This window comes from Phocoena phocoena, chromosome 19 (assembly GCF_963924675.1).
Source record: "Phocoena phocoena chromosome 19, mPhoPho1.1, whole genome shotgun sequence".
Classification (NCBI taxonomy): Eukaryota; Metazoa; Chordata; class Mammalia; order Artiodactyla; family Phocoenidae; genus Phocoena; species Phocoena phocoena.
In genome coordinates, this window is record NC_089237.1 from 44,907,475 (window position 1) to 44,933,781 (window position 26,307).

The 26,307-nt window shown below is 45.3% G+C and overlaps 1 protein-coding gene across 1 annotated transcript in view; it reads right to left on the reverse strand.

Moving 5' to 3' along the window:
• Positions 1-7,711: 7,711 nt before the first annotated feature.
• Positions 7,712-26,307, reverse strand: part of SSH2 (slingshot protein phosphatase 2) — a 104,753-nt gene continuing 86,157 nt past the window's right edge. Inside the window, exons 11-14 of the mRNA XM_065896990.1 lie at positions 25,428-25,574; positions 21,915-22,115; positions 11,954-12,788; positions 7,712-9,799 (exon numbers count right to left, since the gene is read on the reverse strand). Coding sequence (XP_065753062.1) covers positions 7,712-9,799; positions 11,954-12,788; positions 21,915-22,115; positions 25,428-25,574 — 3,271 coding nt within the window. The remainder of the gene's footprint in view (positions 9,800-11,953; positions 12,789-21,914; positions 22,116-25,427; positions 25,575-26,307) is intronic.

Here is a 26,307-nt window from a genome sequence, read left to right on the forward strand (position 1 = left end):
GAACTAGTCCCTGTAGCTGCTGTCTTTCCAGTGCTCACCCACTGCCTGGATTTCTTCCTTTGGATCATAAGGCCCTGGAGAGCAGCAGGGGACCGGTTATTACTTCTCACTCTCCAGGACACACCTGGAAATCAGTGGAACACAGCCTTCCAGAGGGTAGAGATTAGCATTGGGGGTAAAGGGAGGGAAGGTGGTGGGAACCTCAAATGCCCTCACAAGGCTTGTTTCTCAGGAAGAGTCCAAGTATTCAGTGGCTTGTGGATCAGAACCAGAAACTGTTACAGGTGCCCCAGAAATAATTATGGCATTGGTGGCGGGGGGGCATGAGGGTAGATGAGGAATCTCCCTTTTACCTGAAGATTCCAGGCACATGATTAGGAAGAAAAGACCTGAGTGACTCAGTAGCTCCTTAATAACAATAGCTAGACACTGTACTAAGGGCTTTACACATATTAATTCCATTCTGATAATAGTCTTCTGAGATGGGTACCATTATTACCCCTATTTTACAGGTGAGGAAACTGAGGCACAAAGAGGTTAAATAGCTTTTGCGTCACTCAACTGGTAGGTAGTACAGCTGAGATTCTTACCCAAGAGGTCTGGTGTCTGTGTCCAGCTTTTCAGCACCATGCATTTTTGTCTCTCCCTGAAGGCCACCTTATCTCACAAGTGCTGATATTGAGAGATACGCTTGTGGCACAGAGGAAAGGATGCCTATACTGATTACGAAGCTGGAGTTTCAGCCGTTGCTCAGTCACCCTATTTTTTCAGCTTTTCTGGGCTGTAAAGCAAAAAGGGCTGGGTCAGGTGCTTTTCAAGTCTGCACCACTTGTTGGCAGAGAAGGGATTTGACATGCTGTCTCCTACCCTGAAACGGCAGTTTTTCTTCTCCCATCTCCTTTTCTCCTCTTTAAAGAGAGCCAGGTACTCCATTCTAGAGGTAAGGGTCTGGGACTAGGAAGCAGGAATCCTTTCTTTCCCTCCCTCCCTCCCTCCCTCCCTCCCTCCCTCCCGTCCATGTTTGGCTGCGTTGGGTCTTAGTTGCTGCACGCGTGTGGTGCGTGGGCTTCTCATTGTGGTGGCTTCTCTTGTTGCAGAGCACGGGCTCTAGGCATGCGGGCTTCAATAGCTGTGACACACGGGCTTAGTAGTTGTGGCTCGCAGGCTCTAGAGCGCAGGCTCAGTAGTTGTGGCACATGGGCTTTGTTGCTTCACGGTATGTGGGATCTTCCCGGGCCAGGGCGCGAACCCGTGTCCCCTGCATTGGCAGGCGGATTCTTAACCACTGCGCCACCAGGGAAGCCCAGAAGCAGGAATCCTTCAATCCATTCTGCCTTCAGTTCCATGACCTGGGTGGGGGGGGTGGTTGCTCTCCAGGTACTTAACAGGTGTTGTTTAGAGCTGGCATGGCTCAGCCCTGCCCTCTAGCCTTCTTCTGGCTGCCAAGGCCTGGCAGAGCTGGGGGTAGGTGGAGCCAAGGCACAAAGAGCCAATCAGTGGAAGAAGCTACTTGGACTTGGTGCTTTCCCTTGCTGTTATGCATTTGAACTGTTACCCATCTGAATAGCAATCCATAAAAGATAGGCGTAGACTTCATCTTTCATAAAGCCATTTTCTGGAAGAGGTGGCCTGGCAACTTAGACAGGATTTGGTCCATTTGCTTTGGCTAGAAAGCCATGACTGATCAGGGTCAGGGACTCCAAGCACCCCTAGAATATTTTGTGAAATGACCTTGCCTTCACCATCATGCACTCTGGCACTCCAGCCAGAGACCAGTGGTGTGCCCATCTCATTTGATATGGACGATTCAGACTGAAGCAGGCTGACTTAATTTTAGTTCAAGGCAGTGTTTTCTCTGGAAACTGAGCTTTCCCTAGATAGTAGGGCTGCTTTATATGTGATGGATGGCACCACTAAATATCTCATGATGGGTCTGTGGAGGGGTGGGAGAAGTGAAGACCCCTCCCCCCCAGCCTGTTTTTGTTTGTTTTTGTTTTTGGCCATGCCGCAGGGCTTGTGGGATCTTAGTTCCCTGACCAGGTATTGAACCCGCACCCTCGGCAGTGAAAGCACGGAGTCCTGACCACTGGACCACCAGGGAATCCGCACCGCCCCCCCGCGCCTGTTTTAGGGAACTGCTCTGGCCCCATCTCTCTTCCTCTACCACTGACATCAAGTGCTTCTCTTCTCTTCTAATGATGGGAGAGGGTTAAGCTTATACTTCTTTGGAAAGTCATGCCCTGTTTCTAGAAACCTTTCAGTGAACTGAGGTGCCTTGTGCTGAAAGCTTGTGAACTCTATCTTGTTAATGTCCAGAGAAGTCACCTACCCAAGAAATCCAGTCTCTGCTGGGGCGCGTCGCGGCAGCTGTCCCAGAACACTTTGTACCACAGATGGTGGCGGAATTTTGGTCCCTTTGCTTATTCATTCTCCTAACATTCAGGTGGTGGCTTTGGCAAGAGCCTCTTTGACCAGGCAAGTTCCCAGCGTGGTCACTTGATTGGAGCCACACTGTCTGAAATAATCTTTAGTGATCCCATTTCCCATTCAGTCTTCATTTTGTGAGAGGTAGAAAGTTATATTTTTTCCCAGAGCTCAGCTCTCTCCTAAGGGAGGGAGATCAATCAATGGGAATTGCATCATGTTTACCATCAGTGTTCTCTTCCAATCCCTCCACCTTTAAGCAACCCCCTCTTTTGTTGCACTTGATCAAGTACACGTTTCATCTTCAAAATAAAAATTTATTCAATCTGTAACAAGAACATTGAATCTGCACATTTGCGCACAAGTTCACATTTAAAAACAGCGGAGCACATCAGTAATAAAAAACCTATGATACAAGTGGAACATCCCAACCACCAGGAAGATTAAGGAAGGAGATGAGACCACTCTTTATATTCTGCTTCAAATGCCTCAAAAAGGTCCCAGAGATTCCAGGGAGCACCTGCTTTATTTAATAAAATGTGAGCATAAAAGTTTGGGGTGGCCTGGGGCAAAGGTAACAGTCAGTGGGAGAGTCTTTTGGACTTGTTTTCTACATTTAGAACAAGTCCTACAAAATTAAAGTAGAAAGAAAGAAAGAAAAGGCACCTTAAGCTATGCCAAGCAAACCAAATTCCAATAAAACATAAAAACCAAACAGTTCCCTGTGGATTTACTGATTGGGAAACATTTCAGGGCCAGTTACCCAGCTTCCAGACTGGGTCATCAGCTTGAGTTAAGCCCTGGGCATTAGCTCTCCACGTGTGCACAGGATGCTGCCACCAGTGTTGCTGTGAGGACACAGATGGCAGCACTAGTCATACACCCCTTGGGACATCTTCAAGCTGATAAGGGATGATTCCAGTTTAGAAATCCTGTCCCAGATCTCTGGGGCACTGAGAAAGTGAGGCTGGTTCTCTTTTTTCATAGCAGGAGCCAGGCGCAGGCACCCTCCACTTCCAGGCCAGAAAAGTACAGAAGCACCTTGCAATAGCTCTCCATGGCATCAAGGGACCCCAAGCCCTGGAGAAGGGTTAGGAGTGTACAGCTTCCTGCTTTGGTAGCAGGAGGCTTTTTCCTGATACAGCCGTCAGATGAGTCGTGGCAGCAAATACACTTATGCCTAATACATGCCTTAATCTTTTAGTTTGCAAGGGAAAACAAATCCAAGATGTTTTTAAGTTGGATTGGTGCTGAAATAGCTAAAATTTCATCTCATCTACCATCAAAAAGCAAAACAAAATTAGACAAAAACGACACTAGCCATTCACCATTACAACCATCACTATAAGACACACCATCACTGAGGAAATGATGAATATTTCCATACAGAGTGTTGGATGGGAGTGCAAGACACAGATGGAAGTCAGCTCCAGGTTTTCCCCACTTACCCATAAGGCTGACCTTGCTCAGTGTGAGGACTCACAGGATGGCCAGGGCTGGGTGCCTGGAGGAGGAATCTGAGTGGCCATCAAGATGATGCACGTTTTAATATTCACAATGTAAACAAAATATCCACAAACAGTTCAAAAAAGCCAAAGGATGGCTTTATTTAAAAAATTTAAAATGCCCTTGAAAGAGACCCTTTTTGCATAATGCTTTCTTAAAAAAAAAAAAATAGAGAGAGAGAGAGAGAGAAACAGTTCCCACAAAAACATCTTTACCAAACATGGCTAGATCACTTCAGAACTGAAATCCTCAGATGGAACAAATGAAGATTTCTGTGAGCTGCTATGTCTCAGAAGCTTCAGGTCTATCCAAGAGCCATCTGTCTGGGGCCCTTTAGCAGGAGGGGACCTCAGAGCCTGGGCTGTCATCCTCAGGCTGTCCTTGGGGCTCTTGGTAGTTCCCAAGATGAGAAAGAGGAAATACCAGTTGGGATAAAGGTACAGAACCAGGAAAATGCTAGATAAAGAGCCTGAAGCGGCTGAGATGTTAGGAATGATCCTAAACATTTGGAATTTGAAAGGCAACCAAAATGAGGAGAGATGAGTATTACTACACTACGGTACTGTGTATCTGCTATAGTACAAACTACCCCTAAGTGTTTCTAAAATCAAAAAAGGGGTTTCTCTCCTTCCTACTGACCAGGTAACCATCCAGATTACAGCTCAAAATCCGTGTGCTCCTGGGGCTTTTACCCCATGCACCACAGTGTTACTTTTTACACACACACACACACACACACACACCCCTCCAGAATAATTTTAAGTCAGACTATGGTGGTTTTCAAAATAAAGAGAGGCACTGAGCGAGAGGTCCAAACTCTTCCTACTCATCTCTGTCAATCCACCAGACCTGCTGTTTCGGGCCTGGCTTTTCCATGAACAGAAAAGGGAAACAGGCCACCTGAGATTATCCGTTTGAAGAGAATCAAGTTTAGAAAGTTCTTGATAGGCCGTCATGTACTTCCCCTGGACAGTGCTCAGCTACATAAATAGCACAAGAACAGTTTTGGGAGTCTGAGGGCTAGCAAAACCCCATGGCATGGCTGAATTACAGACCTTGTGTAGAGAATGTTTATTTAGGCAGGTAAATTAAATGATAAAAAGTCTAATTATTTTTTAAAAAAAGGCAGAGCAAGACCTCCTCTACTCTTAAAAAAAAAAAAGGTTTTGTTTTTCTTCACAGCGTTTGAGGTTCCCCCACTCCCAATCTTTGTTGTTTAATGCAGTGAGAGTGAGCATTAAACACAGTTGCCGGGAAAAGAAGACAGAACAGTGCAACACTGTCGACCCTGTGTGTACTTCTTAATGTCAGGGATGTCACCATCTCAAGGGATTAACTGAGTGGACGCTACTCTCTTAACCTCCATGCAAAGCTTCCTCTTCCCACCCCTGCCACCGTTTCCTCTCCTTTCGCCAACATATTGGTGACGGAACTGCCTCAACAAGAAAGGGCGGTTTTAGATGGATGAGCCCTGGAAATTCATAGCCCTGTCCTGCAAGCCTCCTCACACTGGAACATGCCACCTAGTAAAACGTTTTACAACACATTAAATATCCTGGAGTCACAAAGCTGTGTGGATGACACATTTGAACATTTAAGGAAACTATTTAGGGACAGCACAGGTACATATCATTACTACACCATAAAAACACTTAGAGCAGGAGGTTTCTGTCCAATCTGCCTCCTGGCAGTGATGTCAGACCCAACTACGGCCTCCACCCGGCAACTGGATTCACAGCTCCTCTTGAACACATACGAGTGGCCTCAGTCCACCTTTTCTCTCTCCTTTGGGTCACCATACCACCTGTCCTCAACGAACTCTGGCCTCTGACATCACTTTGACAGTCTGTGCATCTTTTTCCTCTAAGTGCTGTGATGAACCCCAAACCTAAATCTTAGGTCTGTGCTCGGTCAACCTCTCAGCAATGGGGACAACCACCAAAGCAAACAGGAAGCAAATTTGCAAACCTCTTCAGTTTTGATGAGCTGCAGTGGTGTTCCATTCCAAGCTAAATATGTTTTCTGTAAGAAGCTGAAATAGGCTTGTTTACGGCAGGTGCTCCTGTGTTAAGGACCTCCACAATAGCAGCAAAGCAACAGCATCCTAGCGGTCATTTAAGGGTGCCTGCCCTTGGCCGAGGCCTCCCTGCAGCCCTTCAGCCTAATCCATTAGGAGCTTCCACCCTGGGCAGCGGTAACACTCACATATACTCCCTGGCTCTGGTTCAGCTAGTGGTGAACAACGTTCTGGGATTTCAGTCTCAAAGAGAAATCAGCCTTCAGTCAAACTGTGATCTAATGGGAGCCTTTAGGGGTTTCTCTGAGGAGGAAGTTACTAACACATAATTTGGCAGGAGCTGGTGATTAGAAGTCTCCATTTAAAAAAAAACCACCATCAATGTACACTCTGCAGATTCCTACCAACAGCCATCAACCTTATTTCTGTGGTGTCCGTATGTTTTCCAGTTGCAGCTTTACTATTTCTTAAAATGGGTAAGTCAAAAAGACCCTACAACATACAACATTAACAACAAAACAATGTAAGAAAGTGACATTATGTACATAAGTACTGTGTATAAACTAGAGAAATGACAAATCTTCCAGGAAAAGGAAAAAAAAAACTTATGTCAAGTGTTAACAGTGATAATATTAAAAAGAAAACTTTGCATTCAATGGAGGTTATACATATGTAATGTAACAATTCAAATACCTACAAAATTAAAAAAAATAGGCAGCACTGGGAGAAACAGCATGAGGGAGGAAAATAAATTGGAAAAAATATGGCCATTAAACTTAGAAGGCCCACAGAATTATTCAAGTAATGAAAGGGTTAAAACCCTACATATGTATTCATTTTACAAGAACACACTGACTTTTAATTGCTGTTTTTCAAACTTGTCCCTATTGTGTTTTAGTTGGGAGAATGCTGCAGGGCACATTTCCAGGGGATGGGGGTTGGGTGGGGTAGGATGACCACCTGTGTGGAGCCCATCCACCTGGAAGATACTGGGCAGTGGTGGCCTCTCCACCCCCAATTTCACCTCCTTCTCTTCTTCTGCTTTCCTCTAGAGAGGACCTCTCAGAAATCCTTTGGAGTTCATTTTAAATTTAATAAAATTATTTGCTTGGGGTAAAAAAGTATTTGCTTGATAAGTTTACAAAGCCAGCCATTATCATGCCTTTTTGTAATGATACACTCTGGAGACCAGGAGAAATGAATTCTGGAAAACCCTCTTTGAGAGCAAAGCAGAACCTGCCCATTTCGGCAACTCCAAGGGGCTGGGGCTGGGGACCAAGTCTGAGAGCACGCTGACGTTGGGCTGCCCCCTTCAGTGAATCCAATGCATCAGGTCTGGAGACCTAACCATCATCACACAGGCCTGGGGCAGCATTTCCAATTCCCAGCTTCAACCCCACCTTCCCCATCTGCTTCCTTCCTCAAGCAAGCAAGCATGCCTTCCCTCGGGGGCAAAATGAGGAGCAGGTGGCAGTAGACTGAAAAACAGCAATTTGCCTTTGATAAAGGTGTTCTTTGAAAATGAGTATTTTTTGAGGTTTGCATTTTCCAAAAATAAAAAATGATAAAATGGTCTTGCCGTCCAAATCAAACTCTCTCTCTCTCTCACATACACAGAGGAAAAAACCAAACCCTGCATGCGCCAGGAACAGTAAAATGACCAAAGTATTATAAAATTAACCAATAAAGTGCATGTTCCTTACATATTACACCTGCCCCTTTTACAAACATTTCTTTCAGAAAGTCACATGTAGAGGCTCAGAATCACATGGTATTATAGAAGGGGTTGGTTGTCCGTTTTTTATCATTTGCTTTTTTCAGTCTCCTTAGGGGGTGAGTTCTGCCGTGCTGCTGACGGGGCACTACAGCCAGCCCTGGAGCTGGGCCTGCACCCTGCAGTCCCTGGGTCTGTACCAAAGGAAGGCCTCCTTCAGAACTAGTCAATTCAGGTCCTGCCCTGGGGAGCAAACACTGCTGACTGGAACCAAATTCTTTGGCATACTGTACAAGGGGCCTCTCCACCGGCTTGCTCTGTGCGATACACTCTGTTGTTTTGAGTTGCTCTATGAAACACTTGGTGGGCTCTAGGTTCTGGGGAGCATCTGGGTTTTCTGGGGGCTCCTGGGCCTCCATTCCCGAGCCCATTCTGAGGAAGGGCTGAAGCAGTTTGAGATGAGGGGACTCAGAGCAGATAGGCCCCCTCTCCGGTAAACAGTCTTTACAGAGGTCCAGGTAACCTAACTTGGCGAGGGAAGCTGAACGCCTCATTTGCGATGGTTTGGGGAGCCCTACCTGGGAAATCTCTCGGGACTCGATTTCTTTAGCGCGTTCCTTCACCCCACTGGGGCTGTGACTGAGACCCTTTATACCGTCACTACTAGGGCTGTGTGGGAGCTGACAGGCTACAGGTGATGGGTCCAGTTTTTCTTGCTGCTCCCCAACACTGTTACCGAGTCTGCTAATTAAACACAGGTCTTCGCTACTTAACTGGGAGCCCTGATATGGCACTTCACTGCCCCTGGAGAGGGGGCCCTCCTGACTCTCCTCCCAGCTGCCCTTCTCCGCAGAGGGCTCATTGTCTGTGGTGCTGCTTTGCTCTGTGAAGCCTTCCAGGTGAACCACTGTCTGGGGATGCAGGTAAGCCAAGCTGTCACCAAGTACGTGGGTCGAGTGACTAACAAAAGGCGCTGCCGTTTCCAGGGCAGCTGCTGGGCTGTTGCCCCAGTCTCCAGGGCTGCTCAGGGTTGGGGCTGGGTGGGCGGGCCTGCCGTGCTCAGGCTCGGGAGAGGAAGAGTGAGGCAGAGGTAGCGCTCTGGGGTGCAGAGAAGCCTGGTCGGGGCTCAGTGTCCGGTTCAGATTTTCATCCAGCGCACAGAGTTCAGTGATGGACTCCTCCACTTTCACTTTCCTCAGTCCCTGCTCCCCACTCTTTTCGCTGGTGGCTGTTTCCCCCTCTGGCCCGTGATCAGGTGTCGTGACTGTGTGGGTGTATTCAATGATTTCTATCTTCTTGGGAAGAGGCAGAGGGACTGCTGGTGTCTCAGGTCCCTGGCATGAGACCAAAGTCCTCTGCTCCTTCAGGACTCCTTCCTGCTGTGTTCTGGGACCTGACCCTGGGCACTTCTGAGGAGCTGGCAACGGGTGAGACTCCGGCAGCTCGGGTGCTGGAATGATGGCATGCTGCTCAGAATGGGGTAGGGAGCCAGCCTCAGACCCACTGCATTTCCCTTTGCCCTTGCTCATCTCTGGTTCCCTGGGGACAAATGCATGTTCTAGGGTGGCTTCATCACTCCTCCCTTTTGATGCCTGATCTGCCACAGAAGAAGAATCATTCTTGGAATTCTTCCGAGTGGACAACGAGGCACAAGCAGCGGCAGCACCGTGCTGCTCCTGCTCCTGCCGCAAGCGCTCCTCAAACTCCAAGGTGGCTCGCCTCACGGACCCGGGGCACCACTTGGCACCCGGGGGCATCCCTGGGCCCCAGAGCTCTAGTTCCCCCTCAGCTGGTTCCTCTTCTTCCAACTCTGTGGTGGATGAGTGTGCCACTGGGCACCCTTCTGGCTCCCACTTCCCTGAGTCTTTGGCTAGTTCAGGCTGGGCTGTGCAGGAACCTCCACTCTGCTCCAAATTTCCAGGTTTGTTCTCTGTGGCTTGGGCCCTCTCAAGGGGCAGCTCATGGACGATGTGCTTCTTTGGTGTATGGCATGGAATGGATAGGATGTCGCCTTTCACTTGAATCTGTCCAACTCCTTGACTGATGGATTCGATCTCAGTGACGATTTCTTTGACTGAAATTGCATTTTCTGAGTGAGACTGCATGAAGATGTCTGGGCTGACCAGTTCCGAGATTGCCTAAGAAGAGAAAACAGTGAGATGGTTATGGCAAACTGTAATCTAATTGAAAATGCCAGATTTTTTTGCTTACTAATCCTCTGATCCAGGAGAACCTTCTGGCTCTCTGAGGACACAAATCATGGAGTGCCTGGGACTGTCCTCTGCCTGGGGTTGTATTCTGTTTTGTTGTACAAGAAAAAACCGGATTCATCAAAGGCAGAGATACAAAATTAGTCATAGGTTGTGTCACTGTCTAGTAAACTTGTGTTCTGTTGACTCAAATAGGATTCTAATCCAGTATCTTGCTCCAAAAGTAAACAGCAAGTAGCCTTGGAGGCTCCTATAATCCTTATTTTCCTAAGACCATGAGCCTTCAGGATTTAGGCCATACTGGGGTAAATGAAACCTTTCCTCTCTAGCCTATCCCCTTCCAGTTTGATCCTAACTTGGTTCAAGGGGAAGAGTTCCACTGAAGGGCTCAGTGGCCACCTTAAATATGCCCAGTGTTAGAGGAAGCTGGATGTCTGATTTGGAGAATCACTGCTCTCTTCTGTCCTTTGTCTTGCCAGCTTTCGTCCACATCCTCCCACTGCTTCTCCCAGCAGCCGCATCCCAGCACATGGGGGCACTCTATATCTGACTGCACAGTTCCTAGGTTTCACATGGCTTCTTCCTTGGCTTATGCAGCCACGTGCCTGAGCAAACTTAGAAACTGCGAATCTGACATTTTAGTGTTCCACCAGTTACATATTCCCAGATGGGTTTAGAACAAGGCCAAAGAAAACTGGCCAATGCAAAATCAAGTCCTACTGTAAAAAAATAAGAATTTCAAAATTTAGAAATGGCCCTTGGACATCTCTTAAAGCAACATCATTATGACCATCAATCTACTTTGTTAACATTTTTATAAACCTTCAAGGTACAGTATTTCCCTAGGAATTGTTCTTGTCTTTCTCCTTCAAAAAGAGTCAGAGCTAGTACAAACTAACAAGATCAGTTATGCCTTTGGGAGAAATCTGCTGGGACATCAGGCAGAGGCAAACTTGCCAAGGCTGGGAGAGAAGCCACAGCGGGCCCAGTGTGTGCATGGGCTGCGGAGAGAGTGCTCATATGACCAGAACTTTGCAGAAAAGCTATTTCTGTCAGAGCCACTACATCCATTAGTCCAAAGGAGAGCTCAGGCATTCTTATTTTCCCGGTAGAAACGAAACAGAGGCATAGCTTTTGGGGAGAGGAGAAGACAGAAGCAGAGGCAACAACTGCCCTGGGGTAGTTAAGAAGAGAGAGAACAGATGAGGAGTGAACGAGGTGGTAAATATAAGCAGACAGCAATCAGGAGATGTCAAGAATCTAGTGAGCTCCACTGAAATCGTGAAATGACTTCATTTATGTTAGAGTAAATCTGTCCCCACTAGCTTCCCAATTACTGTATTATACTGACATAAGATACCATTGTTTTTTAAGATGCAACCCAATTTCAAAAGTCAAAATTCTCATAAGTGTGAGTCTTAGAGTTGATGATATATAGTAATTCTTTCCCTGGTCTGAGACGGCTCATAAGAACTCATGCCACTGAGACGAATCTTGGGATTCTGTCTGCTCCCAAATCATTTCCCCAAACCATCCCTCAATTCTTGAATACCACAGCGTCTGCAATGAGGAACAATTCAGAGATGTTATTAATAGCAAGAACTCAGCATGGGAATCAGTTGCTACTCCAACAACTATTAACACACGTCTAGTCTTCGAATTTTCTGAGGCAGAAAGAATTTCCCAAACAAATCCATCCTCTCAGAGAGACACACGTCTCACTCAGGCAACAGATCAGTCCCTGGCACCTCACTGTTGGTGAGATTTGATCTGAACTGCGGAGGTCCACAGGGGACCTTCTCCTTGGTCAGGCAGGACATTTGTTTTGGCTAATCCCTTCTTCCCTCATACCCTCTCAGAAGTGCTTCCAATGACACCAAAAGCCTGGAAAGATAAATTCCTTGAAAGGCAACTGATTTAGAAAAATATTTAAACCCTAAATTTTCACGCCAGACTGTCTCTCTCACATCGCCTTCCTAAATCTTTACCAACATCAAAAATAGAGAGAACATAGCAGAGTCCCAAATATTTTGTCATTAAAGAGAACTTCATTAGGCATAGAACCATAAAGACAGTTTTTACCTTTGACTGTTCCTCATCTATTGAAGATTCTTCAGATGCATGGGGAGTATTACTCAGAGAGCTGCTTCTCTGGTCATCAGCGGTCGCCTCGGAAGGGGCTACTTCGACCACTGACAGTCGACAGCTCTCGCTCCTTCCTCCACCCAGTTCCTCCATCCTTGAGTGAGAAAAAGATCGGGCCCGGGTTTCTTGGGAAAGCTCTACAAACTTCTCTAGCGCGCTAAAAAAGTCAATGCGATCTGTACTGAAATCTGAGACTTCAGCCTGGCAACTGGGTTGGGGGCTCGGTGAGTCAGGATCAGGGGACATGGGGAGATCTTTCAGGCGGGATGTCAATTCTTCCATGGGCAGTAAGTGGACGTTCATGTCTGCTTTCAGTGCGTCTGTCTCCAAATCTTCCACTGTTAAGTCTGGGAACTTGTTGGCCATTTCTGGGTCCTGTCCAGGTTGGATTAAGGCTTTGGATGCATGGCAGTTGTCAAGAGGGAATTTTGATTCATTGAGACAACACCCTGATGAGCATCCATTGATGTCATTTAGGTTTAATTCATCTTCAATCTGTCCGGCATGAAATTCCCTAGAAGTAAACTCCAAGCAGATCATTCTTTCTTTGGTACACAGGCCTTTCTGATTTTCATCCTGTGGGACGACATGTTCCACGAAGACGGGAGGTATGGGTGGGTGATTCTCCATGGTCTTGACCTCGGCAATCTGGTCTGCTGAGGTGGTGATCTCCTTCTTGTTGAGTTCTAGTCCTGCTTTGCAGATGGGTTCGTGGTGGTCTGAGAGGTCACTATCTGAATGAGATCGCCAGAGCTTGTTATGCCGCTGTTTGCTGTGGAGGACATACATAGGAAACGCCTTACTCTGGTTTGTGAAAACAATCAATACCCTCCCAGGAAAATGCTCCCAGATAAACTTAACCTGCAAGATGCTTTGTTAATGCCCAATGGAAGTAGGTAATCAACAGTTGAAAAGAGGCTCAATTTCACTAACAGCAAACAACAAAAACAAACGAATATGAGATCTGATTTTTTACTATCAGACTTATAAGAGCTAAGATAGCTGTTAACAGCCAGTGTTGATGATGGATTGGTCAAACTAGCCCTCTCATAATACACAGTTGATAGGAGTGTGAACCATAGAATTTTAAAGAATGAAATCTGGCAATAGCTCTCAAAATCTAACCCTTTAAACAGCAACTCTCCCTTTAAAATTTTTACTTGGAGAAATACGACTACATAAGTGCACAAAGCTATACATATAAGGATGTTTACTGTAATACTGCAACACCAAAAAAAATTTATTTAAATTATAGTCCATACACTTATATGAGGCTATTAAAAACAGTCAAGGGGACTTCCCTGGTGATCCAGCGGGTAAGACTCCGCTCTCCCAATGCAGGCGGCCCGGGTTCGATCCCTGGTCAGGGAATTAGATCCCACATGCCGTAACTAAGAGTGTCCTCATGCCGCAACTAAAAGATCCCATGTGCCACAACTAAGAGCCAGTGCAGACTAAATAAATAAATATATTTTTTAAAGTTAAAAAAAAAAAAACAGCCAAATATTTTAGTGGAATGATGTTCAAGGTACACTATTAAGTGAAAAGCATGTTGAACACACTTGGAATAGTCAGTTCCCATATTAGAATAAGTATAGTGAAATATCTACAGAACATCACCAAACTGGTAACAGTGTTTCTTTCAAGGAAGGCAGGGCTTTTACTTTTGGGGAGGGCTTTACAATTCTACACTCTGTAGTATGTCTACAATTTTTGAATTAAAAAAATGAGCCTGATTAATATTAATAGCTGGGGGGAAAAACACAAAACATTATCCAAGTACTACAAAGAGAAATAATCAATTGGAGCCCATTATAAGTTCTCATAATTGGGATAAAGAGCTGATATAGGATTAATCACTGATGTGGAAGTGTGAGGAGGGTGGTAATCTTTCTTGAATTAGAAAGCAAAGAATAGGGAGTTCCCTGGCGTTCCAGTGGTTAGGGCTTAGTGCTTTCACCGCCATGGCCCCGGGTTCAATCCCTGGTTTGGGAACTAAGATCCTGCAAGACACGCGGCGCAGCCAAAAAAAAAGAGAAAGCAAAGATGAGGCTAGTAAATCTGGAGAAAAAGGTTGGTAACAGAACGGAAGAGGATAAGCATAAAGTACAGGCCCTTTCATAAGGATCTGTGGATAAAAACCATCAAGCTAAAGTGACCCCTGGAAAAGGAGGTGGGCCAAAAAGACTATATGCACACATCCATCCTTTGGTTGATTTTATGGAGAGAAGGTCTGATGAGATCTCATTTCAAACCACACTCTTAACAAGGAAGCACAGTTCTCAAAGCTCCAGTGAAAAAGAGAAAGGTGGCCCTGTGGCTGGGCAGGGAACAGGTCGCTAAATGTGGCATTTGGCGGTATGGTTTCCATGACTTACAAGCTGATGAAGAGCTACCTCGCCGCAGGGTGGAATGGAAACAGCCCAGAACAACTAACCCTGGGCTCAGGGCCATACCTGCCTTGGCTGCCTGTGAATCTCTGCCAAGTCACACGCCCGCACTAATGTGAACCCCTGTTTGTGCTCAACTCTGCACCTGCTCTCAGCTCCCCCGCCTGCCTGCTGCTTGGGTGGGGCTCTCTCTGACTCAGGCCTGCCTAGCAGAAGGGTGCTTTTCTGGGTAGGGCGCAGGTCAATTTGTTTATGAAGACAAGCTATAATCAAGTAGCTGGGTGTAAGGTGGGGTTTTCCCCCTTTCCAAGCTGCACGAACTCCAGCCACCCCTAGGAGGAGACAACGTATCACACACCCCAAACGAGTGAGTGGCTGTGGGGAGGGGCAAGCTGACTGGTTCGATAGCTGGGCCCGAACTGTACTTTGTGACCAACGGGTGCCAATGTGCTCCCCTTAAAGCTTCTTCTTTTTCGTCTGACACCCTGTTCCCTGACCTAAATAGGACTGTGTTCTCCAGTTTCCATCCCTCACCTATCATGAGGATGTTCAAACCTGCACCAAGTCCTCTCAGCCACCCACCAAGGCAGGACAAGTCCTGTGATGCAAATCACTGGGAAGGTATCTCAGGGAGTAGCTGTTCTCACCCTAATAGTAAAGAACAGCTTATCTCATCAGACAACAGGCAAACAAGAAATTTTCATGATCCCGAGAACCCTCCAAAGTATGTTTTTAAAAAACTGCCTGTAAATCACTAATAAATTGAGAGGGAACGAGAGACTGATGTTATGCTAATAGGCACCAACAGTGCAAGTCTCAGAGAAAGTAGCTGACATCATAGCTGCTTTACCCAGCAGGGATTTCCTTCTCTTCTTGGGGAAGATATTCATCAGAAAGTATTGGGTCAGGGCTCTGGAATTAAACTGACACCTCTTGTAAAGGAGAAAGAAAAATCCCAATCCAAAAATAAGTCTGATTCTGCTGCCTTTTTCATTTTTGCAGTAAAACCTGCAGGGAGAGTGGCAGGCGGCTCTCTCACATAGTCATGATACTCATTACCACAGCCTGTGAAGCACTGCTATTCCATGTGGCCCTTCCTGATTCCCCCTTCTCCTCCCAGTGCAGGGGTTAGAAACCGATCACCTGAATTTTGTGCTTATCATTCCCTCCCTTTTCCTTATTGTGTCATTGCATGTTTTGTTCTAACAATATATAGCTTAGTTTGTATGTTTTGAATTTTACATAAATGAAATCATACTGTATGTATTCTTCTACAACTTTTTATGCCTAATATGTTTTAAGACTCATCGATGTGTGTAGCTGTAATTTCATAGAGTGTAGTGAATATACCACAATTTATTATTCATCCACCCTGTTGATAAGCACTTTTAGCTATTACGAACAACACTGGACATTTGTGAATGTCCTTTGTGAAACCAAACACCTTTGTGAAACCAAAGTGTGCACCAGGCACAAGAATGGACATTCTTGTGCCTGGTGCACACTTTGGTTTCACAAAGGTGTTAAATATAGGAGGGGAAAAAAGGTGGGTCACAAGGCATATGTGCAGCATGAGTTTTACTTGGTATCACCAAACTGTCTCCCAATGAAGCCCCTTCTCAAGCCAGTTTATTCTAATGCTCCGTCACTGGTAGGAATAGGTATAAGACATTAGATCATATCTGTTATTTTAAACTGTTAATGTTTATATTTAGCTGACTCCCGCGACCTATTCCAGGCAGGCAGCAAGTGCCAAAAAGAACTTCAGAGTTGGTTTGTGGCCTGGATGATGCAAGCAAGTCTCAGGTTCTTGTCCTCCTTGAGTGGCCTCTGACCTGAATGTGGATCCACATAAACACACTGACACACGTGAGATGACTGGGCCATTCTGGGTAAGAACTGGGCCTTTTACTTAGTAAATGAGCAAGAAGGAAAGCTAAATGACAGGATGCACATGATGTCCCATTCTCTTGCCTCCACTTTCTTTCTTATTGTTATATGTTTGGTAAAGAACCAACTCTGAGAAAATTATATAGAAGAAAATACTGCTAAAAATGGAGTATGAGTTGCAGTAAAATCAGACTATTTATGGTTACTTCTTAGGGCATTAGGCAGCCTGTAGAGAAGAGGAGAAGGAAGAGAAGCAGCATCCAATCGAGCATTTGCATGCACTGTGCATGGTCCTTAATACTTGAAGATTATTTCACTGAAAAGCTGTTAAGAAAATCCTTTAAACCTTACGTGTGATTGGCTGTCACCTGACCAGGAATCCATGTCCTCTCATTCTCGGGTTTCCTCCTGCTGGCTGACCATTATGTACCAGCTAACTAGACTTCAATGTCTTCACCAGCAAAGCCAGGGTGAAAGACAGGCTCTGTCTCCTCTGGCCCTGGTGACAGGGACATTCAAACAATCAAAACTAACATCTATGAGGACATGTGTCACGAACTCTCCCTGGCCACCACCCAGTTTTTCTTCCTTGCCCCTTATACACTGGAACCTAATATCTCAGACACATGGTCTAGCTCGCAGATGGATGAAATCTGAACTTGTCTAATGGAACATAAATCTGCCAGATATCTAAACGATCCAACTCCAGAATAACAAACAGGGTTGCTGGTAGTTTAATGGAGGGTTTCAACACACACACATGCACACACACACACACACACACACACACACACACACACACACACCCCTCCTCCTGCCCTCACTCCCATCCCCCGGCTATAAAAACAGAAAAAATAAAATTAGATATGAACAGTATCAGTGCCTTTATGATACCCTCACTTTTAGGTCTAAAGGAGACTATTAAATATTAGTCTCCCTGAGGCTTAAAGACATACTAAAAGATGCAAAAAGTCTCTTGTATTTCAGAGGGACTGTCACTGTTTGGTCCACCCTCTTACATTCTGATTAAGAGACTGTAACCAATTCATAAATCACTACAGGGGCCTAGAGTCACTTTGTTAAACTTTTCTTCTACCAAGAGGTCAAAGTACCAAGCTAATACCCTCAAACAGAGGGCTGCCACCTCACGTTAAGCACCCAGTGCCACTCTGGACAACCAATGGTGCTCGACAATGCTAGGATCAGAGCTCTATCTCTTTGGGAAAACCACCATGTGCCTTCTGGGAGAAGATATGAAATACAAGATATCTAAGCACCTGGAGAGGGAATGGAATTTCTTTGCAAATACAATGAGTGGGATTTTCCCAAGGCCTTTCCTCTCTTGGTGACCTAAGCTGCAAGGCTTGACAGAGCTTCAGACCGTCACAGGAATCTGGGGCTTCTCCTTCTTTGCTCTTCTAAGCAGACAGACCCTGAAGCAGTACTCTAGGGCTGGGCAAGAGTCTGAGAGGCCCAATCTACTCGGCAGTCAGCCTGGCAGGTAGCCTACAAGTGCTGTTTCTTGACAACACATCATAGATTGCAGACCCTAACAGCTATATACCCAAGAGGCATTCCTACTCTTTTTCCTTACTGGCAGAGGCCTGATTTGGTTTGACTGTTCACTGCCCCACAGTTTCAGGGAATGTGGCACTTCCCTAGCACCAGAGAGTGAATGTGAATTTGTTTTAACCAGTCCAGGAAATTCTATTTGCCTACCCAGTGCTTGGTTTTAAGAATATGACCCAGTCCTGGTCAGTGGTCCTGTGGGGGTGGGGCGGGTGGGTGGCAGTCTAGTGGGGAGCTTCTGGGAAAAGTCTTCTCCTCTAATTGAGATGCCCTTTCTTTCAGCCAGACGCGGTGGAATTTACATGTAGATGCCTAGACATGTGGCAGATAGCTGGCAATCGTGAGGCAAATTCAAGGACCAAGCTATTAACTAAGGAAGGGAGAACACAAAGTAGAGCAGGAAGATGAGAGCACCAAAGTCCCTGATTACATCCCCGAGCCCATTACAGTCTACTTCGGTGCTTCTTGCTACAAAAGACGGTAAATGGTCCAACTTTTTAACTACCTACAGCTGGGTGCTGGCTCCTGCAGATGCACTCTTCAGCCTTTCTACCCTGCTCTCTGCCCTGGAGACTGACGTATGAACCGCCTCCACTGGTCCCCTTGTCTTCGGACTTCCACAGGGTTTGGCTAATGGGGAGCCCCAGCAGGAGACTGGAGGGAGGAGAGTGAAGGCAGGCCTCTAGTCCTGTAGCTCCTTCCCCGCAGGGCCACTCTGGCTGGCTGGGTCCCCTGACTGAAGGCTACTGCTCCTCTCTGAAGGTGCCTTTTCTCCAGGAGTCTCCGCCCAGGTTCTAGTAACTGCGCCATCCCTCTCTGGGCCCAGGAGCTATTACCAAACAGCCCTGCTGATATAAGTTCCTTGATTCCACTACAGTCCTACACCTTTGTAAACAGTCCCTTTATAAAGTCTTCCCCATATAATCTGAGTGTGCTGTTTCTTGCTGAAATCCCAGTTGATGAAGATATTCCATTACTTGCAGCTGAAAGCAGCCTAAGTGACACCCCCAGCACTAGATTTTAGTTTTTAAAATTCAGGAAACATCACAATACAGAAAATTCCAGGACACTTCCATTCCAGTTTCTAACACAGTTAGTGTGTCTGTTGGTGGCGGAAGGCAGTGGCTAGAGGAACTGAATGGCACATGCATGTGTGTTCTCTGGGTAGCCTTGCAGGAGGGGCTTGATGAGAACCATATCTGAATAACCCTTAAGGGCGCATAATATACATTATATACACTTTTATTTACAATAACCCTGTGAGCTAGGTCTCTTGATTTTCATTTTATAGATGGGGTCAGGTGAGGATCAGAACTGTGCAAACTTCTCAAAGTTGCAGCAAGGGGGTGAACCAGGAACGGAAACCACATCTACTGACTCAAATTCTGTGGTTTTCTCACTCCCCAGGGCTTGCCCCTCCCTCCGTGAATCAAGCCCAGGAAGGCAGGATGGAACCAAAAGGGAAAGGGAAGAGGCAGGGTGACTTGTGGGTTTATGTTGCCCTTCTTATCCTCATCTAAGATTTTTCTGAAATACCTTTAACATCTAAGAAAAACTACATACGCTAAAAAAAAACCACAAAAAACCCCACACCCCAACCCAACAGCTTGCCTGGGATTCCAGAATAAATACTGAAATTGGCAGGACACACAGTATCCTTCCTCTCAACGGGTCACGTGAGGACACTGCCTAATATCCGTCATGTGTGCGTCTGGGAATATACACTATTTGTGTCTCATCCAACCCTCAGATGCCTCTTTCTTGTGCCAAAAAGAACTTCTCTGTCCTACGTTCTGATGTAATCTAAAAATGTCATCAAAATCTGGCCCCAAAGACCTATAAAATTCTTTGTAAGTGGAGGAGACTTCAGTATCCTCCCAGCCTCCTAAGAGAATGGCTCAGATGAAATCATGCCAAGTACTGAGTAAATGGGAGGGGTTTTTTAGTGGAAACCGTAATGCTATGCTGTGGCCACATTTTCACAATACTTCGGCGGTGGGAGGGTGGTCACTCTGCCTGGTTAGGCTGGAAGGCTATTTACCATTTTGTTCAGGGGAAACACAGCCCAGATTCAAGAGTCGAGACCAAGTCATGAGACTCACTGGAGTCAAACTCTGGCATCAGCCCCGACTGCTTCTAGGCAGCAGTGCCTTCACCCTAACAAAACCACCTAGAATGTGCCTACATGGAAAAACAAAGCAAAATATGGTACTCCACGGAACTACAGCATGTGGTATCTCAGGAAGTTGATCCTTGAATTCAGTTTACTAAGAGAGTAAACTGAATCTTTTTCCTGAGATCAGCTGAAGGTGGCTTTCACCACCAAAGGGGTAATAAAAATAATGTAGTGAAATTACTCATTTTACAACCAATTACCAAATTATTGTTGAAACAGCCAGTTCTTATTGATACAGGAAGATGTTCAAGACCTAGTACTCTGTACTTCAGTACAGAGAAAGACAAATACTGTACGGTGGTATCTCTTATACGTGGAATCTAAAAATGCCAAACTCGGAGAAACAGAGTAGAGTGGTGGTTACCAGGGCATGGGTGGGGTTGTTGAGGGAAATGGGGAGATGTTGGTCAAAGGGTACAAATTTCCAGTTATGAGATTATAAAGTTCTGGGGATGTAATGTACAGCATGGCAATTATAGCTAATAATACTGAATCACATACTTGAATGTTGCTAAGAGAGATCTTAGATAGTCTTACCACAAAAAAGAAACAGCAGTTATGCCAGGGGTTGGAGGTGTTAGCTAATGCTACAGTGTTAATCAGTTTGCAGTATGTAAATGTGTGAAATCAATACACTGGACACCTTAAACTTACGCAATGTTGTGCATCAACTGTATCTCAATTGAGCTAGGGGGAAAAAAGGAACAGTGGCAGTTAAGTGCAGTGTTAAGTGCTCAATAAATGCTGCCACAGTTAAAAAAAAAAAAAAAAAAGACCTAATACTGGGTGAAGAAGTAAGGCTGAAGAACAGGTTTTGTGGGAAAAAAAAAAAAATCCATCAATATATATGTGATAAGAGGTAAGATAATGTCAACTGCTGTCTGTGGTTATTGAGTTTCTAAATGATTTCTCCCTTTGTAATTTTCTGCATTTGTGCAAAACATATATATATAAAATCAGATTAAAAGATCTTAAAAAAGAAAACAAGAGAGCTATTTCTGGGAAGCCCCTTCATACCTCTAATGGGTTATATATATCCCAATTCTACAGATTTGTCACATGACCAGAATTACTGTTGAAGGTTCAGTGAAACCAAGCCTTGGAAAAAAAAAAAAGCCCAAAGCAGCAGCAGGTACTTGTTTTAAGAGAATGGGCCAGGGACTTCGCTGGCAGTCCAGTGGTTAAGACTCTGCACCCCCACTGCAGGGGGTGCGGGTTTGATCCCTGGTTGGGGAACTAAGATCCCACATGCCACGTGGTCCCCCCCCAAAAAAAAGGGCCAAAAATTTTCTAAGAATTTCAGCTAGCACTACCCTGGGAGCAATCAGTATCCATTTTGATAAGGCAGCTGCATCTGGCCTTAGAAGCTGTTGAGAAGTATTTATTAAAATCTGCACCTAGGGCTTCCCTGGTGGCGCAGTGTTTGAGAGTCCGCCTGCCGATGCAGGGGACACGGGTTCGTGCCCCGGTCCGGGAAGATCCCACATGCTGCGGAGCGGCTGGGCCCGTGAGCCACGGCCGCTGAGCCTGCGCGTCCGGAGCCTGTGCTCCGCAACGGGAGAGGCCACAACAGTGAGAGGCCCGCGTACCGCAAAAAAAGAAAAAAAACCTGCACCTAATTGAGATCTGAAATAAGGGAACAGTATTGCCACCCTTTAGTTTAATGTCTTTAGTTTAGATTAAATGCCTAATCTTCCATGCTGATCTTAAATACTGGTACTTAATTTTTAAAAACTAGATGGATAGAGGTTTCAATTTTCAAATCCTATCACACACTTAAATTAGGTGAGAACTAGCTGCAGAGAAGGACATTTCACTGTGCCCTGGGGAGCATAAAGGAGGGAAAATCTGAGAAAGTCAATTAAGGACTCACCTTGCCAGCAAGATCCCCTGGTACTCTTCCAGCTGTCTCATGAAGCTGGGGTTGGGCTTGGTCACTGTTCGTCTTTCCTTCACGTAGTCATAGGCTCGGTCCAGATTCCAGCCATACTCCTTCATCGCATAGGCAATCACAGTGGAGGCTGAGCGACTTACCCCCATTTTGCAGTGCACAAGGCATTTAGATCCGTGTTTCCTAGTTTGGGGGATTGAGGTAAGGAGGAAAACACAATAGGGAGTACACTTTAAGAGCTAGGCTCTAAATGTGTCCATGTCTCCTGTCTGGCCTTTCCATTTTCTTGCTTTGTAATTCACCCCACCTTAGTGCACTTGCGTGCACCTCTAATCAAATGTGTGGGGCAATTCTGGTGCACTCAAACGATATTCAGTGTTAATATTAAGCCTCTCTAGTTCATTCAGCAAACATTTATCAGGCATTTACCATGTTTAAGACAATGTGCAAGGTCTGGGATGCAAAAATAAGTAACAGTTTTTCCCTAAAGGGTAGGACTCATTGGGAGAAGTAGACAATTAAAATTCAAAAAGGTAATTGCAATGACAGTTGGTCACAGAGCACAGAAGGAAAATTTTCTATTTAGAGACTGGACCCCATTTTGTGTGTGGCTGGAGGCCAGTCCTCTCAGCCCCAGGGGCACGTTGACGGCTGGCATGCTATTGAATTACAGGTGTGGCAGTGATTCATCTAATTTACCCAAATGTTGTGAGTTGCTTCCAGTTCCAGTTCCAGTTCCAGTAAGAGTTCTGTCCCGGGAGGAAAGCACAAACCAAATGAAACTCACTCTCCTCTTTACTCAGATGTAGCCCTGGATATTACTTTCCACAACACTTTTCACAACCCGTGTTCTGTCTAGGGACTGGATATATAACCCGTGGAGCTGGATGGGACCACGTGATGTACCACATGGCTTTCTCAGCAAGGAGGGTGGAGTGAATAATTAGCTGTTTTTGTGTTTTTTTTTATGGGGTGGAAGAAAGAGAAAACAAAGTCACCATAAAGTGACACTAACAAACAAAACTCCTCAGTCTTATGCCAGAGCTCATTACCTTGGATCTGAGCATTACTCAGCTATGCTAATTCTGCTAATAACACAGTGTCTGGCCCAGAGTAAGCCTTCAAATATTTGCTAAATGTATGAACAAACTTATGGATCTCCTGATTACATCTGTCAGTTGTAAGTAGGAACAACATTTTAAAATCTGGAAAAAAGAACATTTACTCTTATCACTAGTGTACGTGGGCTGGAATCCTTCCCAAGTGGTTATTCCAATAAATTAAAAAATGCACACGTCAGCCTAACAGGGGAAATCTATTCATCCACTCACTCACTCTATTACAGGAGACAAGCTTCCTTCCAGAAGCTTATAATCCTTCTGCTGGAGACAGACACACATGAATGAGTTAAGCACCAATGCAAAGAGGCATAAGGTTAAGTGCCAAAATGAGAGGGCCAGCCAGATAAGCTACGGGAATGAAGAGAAAGGTCTGGAATAACTGAAACAGTCTCCAAAGAAAGGTAAAATTTTAGTGTCCTATGGTTGGTGCGCATGTGCGTCTCTGTATGCTTAGGTGATTCCAAATGACTAGGACATGTTTGTTTTGCTTATGGCACCACAGTTTTCACTTAGACTCCAGGTGGCAAGCCAAGTCACAGTGACACAGATGGAAGTTCAGACATGTGCTCTATATTTTCCCATCAAGCTCTGACAACTTTAGTACATCGAATTTCAGGTCTATGCCTGCAGGCACGGAAGGTGCTCAAACTTGGACAATCTTAAGAAAAATACAATTATGAAATCCACTCCTATGAAAACATTTCTTCATTTTGAACTGGGCTTTTTCAGTGGATGGCTTCTAACTCAGGTAATGAAGGATCTGCAGTTAGTTCTCACCTAGCCCAATTTCACCTTTCAGGTTCATTGCCCACCCCACCCCCTCACTTCAAGTGCTAGATTGTCCAAATTAAGCCCAGCATCACATTAGGAATGCTAAACTAGAGTGGCCCTGCAAGTGTGGAGTCCTAACCACTGGACCGCCAGGGCCCTGATTAGGGTGAAACACATGAGGTGCCCAGGGTGCCACTTAAGGGGAGGCACTCACTCTGAGACGCTGACCTATACTTGCAGGACACGGAGAGTGCATGCCTCTCAGTAAATGTAATGTGGGCGCCTCACGTTCTCTCTCTCTAACCCCAGCCCTTCTGAAATCAAGTCTTTCTCTTCACTAGGACTGGGGCCTTGCCTTGATCTCTAGCCTCTTTGGCTGTAACCCTGACAACTTGCCTAGTCTTTTCCAGTCCCCTTTCCTTAAGGAACTAGACTATTCCCATATACTTGATGGACTGAAATGAGACATGATCTTAGGTTCAAGTCCTGTCTCAACCACTAGTTAATATCTCTGAAACTCATCTCTGCAGTCTGTCCTCTTCTGTACAGAAGGAAGACAGCATATGCCTCTCTGGGTTTTGGAACGTACAGGAGAGAATATGTGTAAAGTACATGGCACATAGGAAGCATGCCATGAGTGGCAGAAGCTTCAACAGTATAAAACAGTCTCTCAGGTACTGGTTAGAGACTGAGGAAATGGGCTCAGAGCTGGAGTATGGGGATTCAGGACAACTAAGAGGAAGCATTTCCTGACCATGTAGGTCCTTAAGTGAGGTGTGGTATCATTCTTGAAGGAGGACTTTAAAAACAGAAGTGGGAATTCCCTGGCGGTCCAGTGGTTAGGACTCCACGCTTTCACTGCTGAGGGCCTGGGTCTTCTGAGTGTCACCCCACCTGCAGAGGGAATGTGGCCAACATGCTTACTGATGGTTTTTTCTACTGAAGGGATAAATAGGACTGGCACAAAAATCCCCAGGGACTTAAAAAATCAGCGTTGATATATTAATACTAATACTAAACACTAAATTAATACTATGGAATTGTTTCACTAAAAGGACCAATTAATTTAAGGAAGATAACAACAGAAGGGCCAGAGGAAAAATTTCACTATTTAGAGTAGCATAAAAGTAAAGTAAAAGAATGGGAAAAAATTTCCAAAGTGTCCTGTTTCTCTCCTTGTCTTCAGAGAGCAGGATCAAGTGTTCCACCTGTCTGGAATAATTTCTATTCTATAACTTTCAAGTGTCCCTATTGGTAACTTAAGAATTCTTCCTTCTCTCATTCAGAATTTCTCCTCTATTTCAGAATTTCTTCCTTCTCTCATTTCTATTTCTTTCACTGCAGCTTGAGTTTATTTTCTCTAATTTTGTGCTCAACGGAAATAGCCAACATGAGATCATCTTCCAGGGGCTTCATCTACTTAAAGCAAAAGTACTAACTCACTAGTCATCTTTTTCCTAGTATTAAGAGATCTCAGTCTCCTTCTTTCTCTACTTCCTTTCCTCTGAGTATCATCAGTAAGTTATCTACAGCTTTCAGACCCCAACCATGTGTGGTGCACAAGGAAGAGGGGTCAGAACGTGTGTGTGGGACCATTACTCACTTTGCTTTAGAGATGAATTTGTAAGTGTCATTCCAGTAAGCCAGGAGATCCGTTGCCTCTTCATCATATACCCGAATGTTGTGATACTCAAAGACTCCTGGGAAGAAGTTATCTATCTCTCGAGTGACATTCAAGATATATCGCACCCTGTGAGGAAACCAAGGGAGATTATGAGCCCTACTACTCAGGCGAAATCCAATTCCCAGCACTGGAATTTTTCTTATTTAAAACTTGCTTACTCCTGGGCTTCCCTGGTGGTGCAGTGGTTAAGAACCTGCCTGCCAATGCAGGGGACACGGGTTTGAGCCCTGGTCTGAGCCCGCATGCCGCAGAGCAACTAAGCCCACGCGCCACAACTACTGAGCCTGTGCTCTAAAGCCCACGCGCCACAACTACTGAGCCCGAGTGCTGCAACTACTGAAGCCCACGTGCCTAGAGCCCGTGCTCCACAACAAGAGAAGCCACCGCAATGAGAAGCCCACGCACCGCAACCAAGAGTAGCCCCCGCTCACCACAACTAGAGAAAGCCCGTGCACAGCAACGAAGACCCAACGCAGCCAAAAATAAAAATAAATAAATAAAAAACAAACTTGTTTATTCCTGAGGCTGAAATTAAATACTAAAATATTGAAGAAAGCTAAAAAAAAAAACCCTAAGAGGCTATCCTTATTTAATACAGAAATTGTATAACAGGGTCCTGCACATACCTGGGTATCAGGGAGTTACTGAGAGAAAAGCTGTCTACCAAGTTCAACATCTATATTCCATTTTCAGTTTGTGTTTAGTTATACAAACTCATCTTTCAGAGTCTTTTGAAAATATGCCTTGCATTTTACTCCAAAGAATCAACTTGAGGCCCATGATCTGACAATTTCTCTGC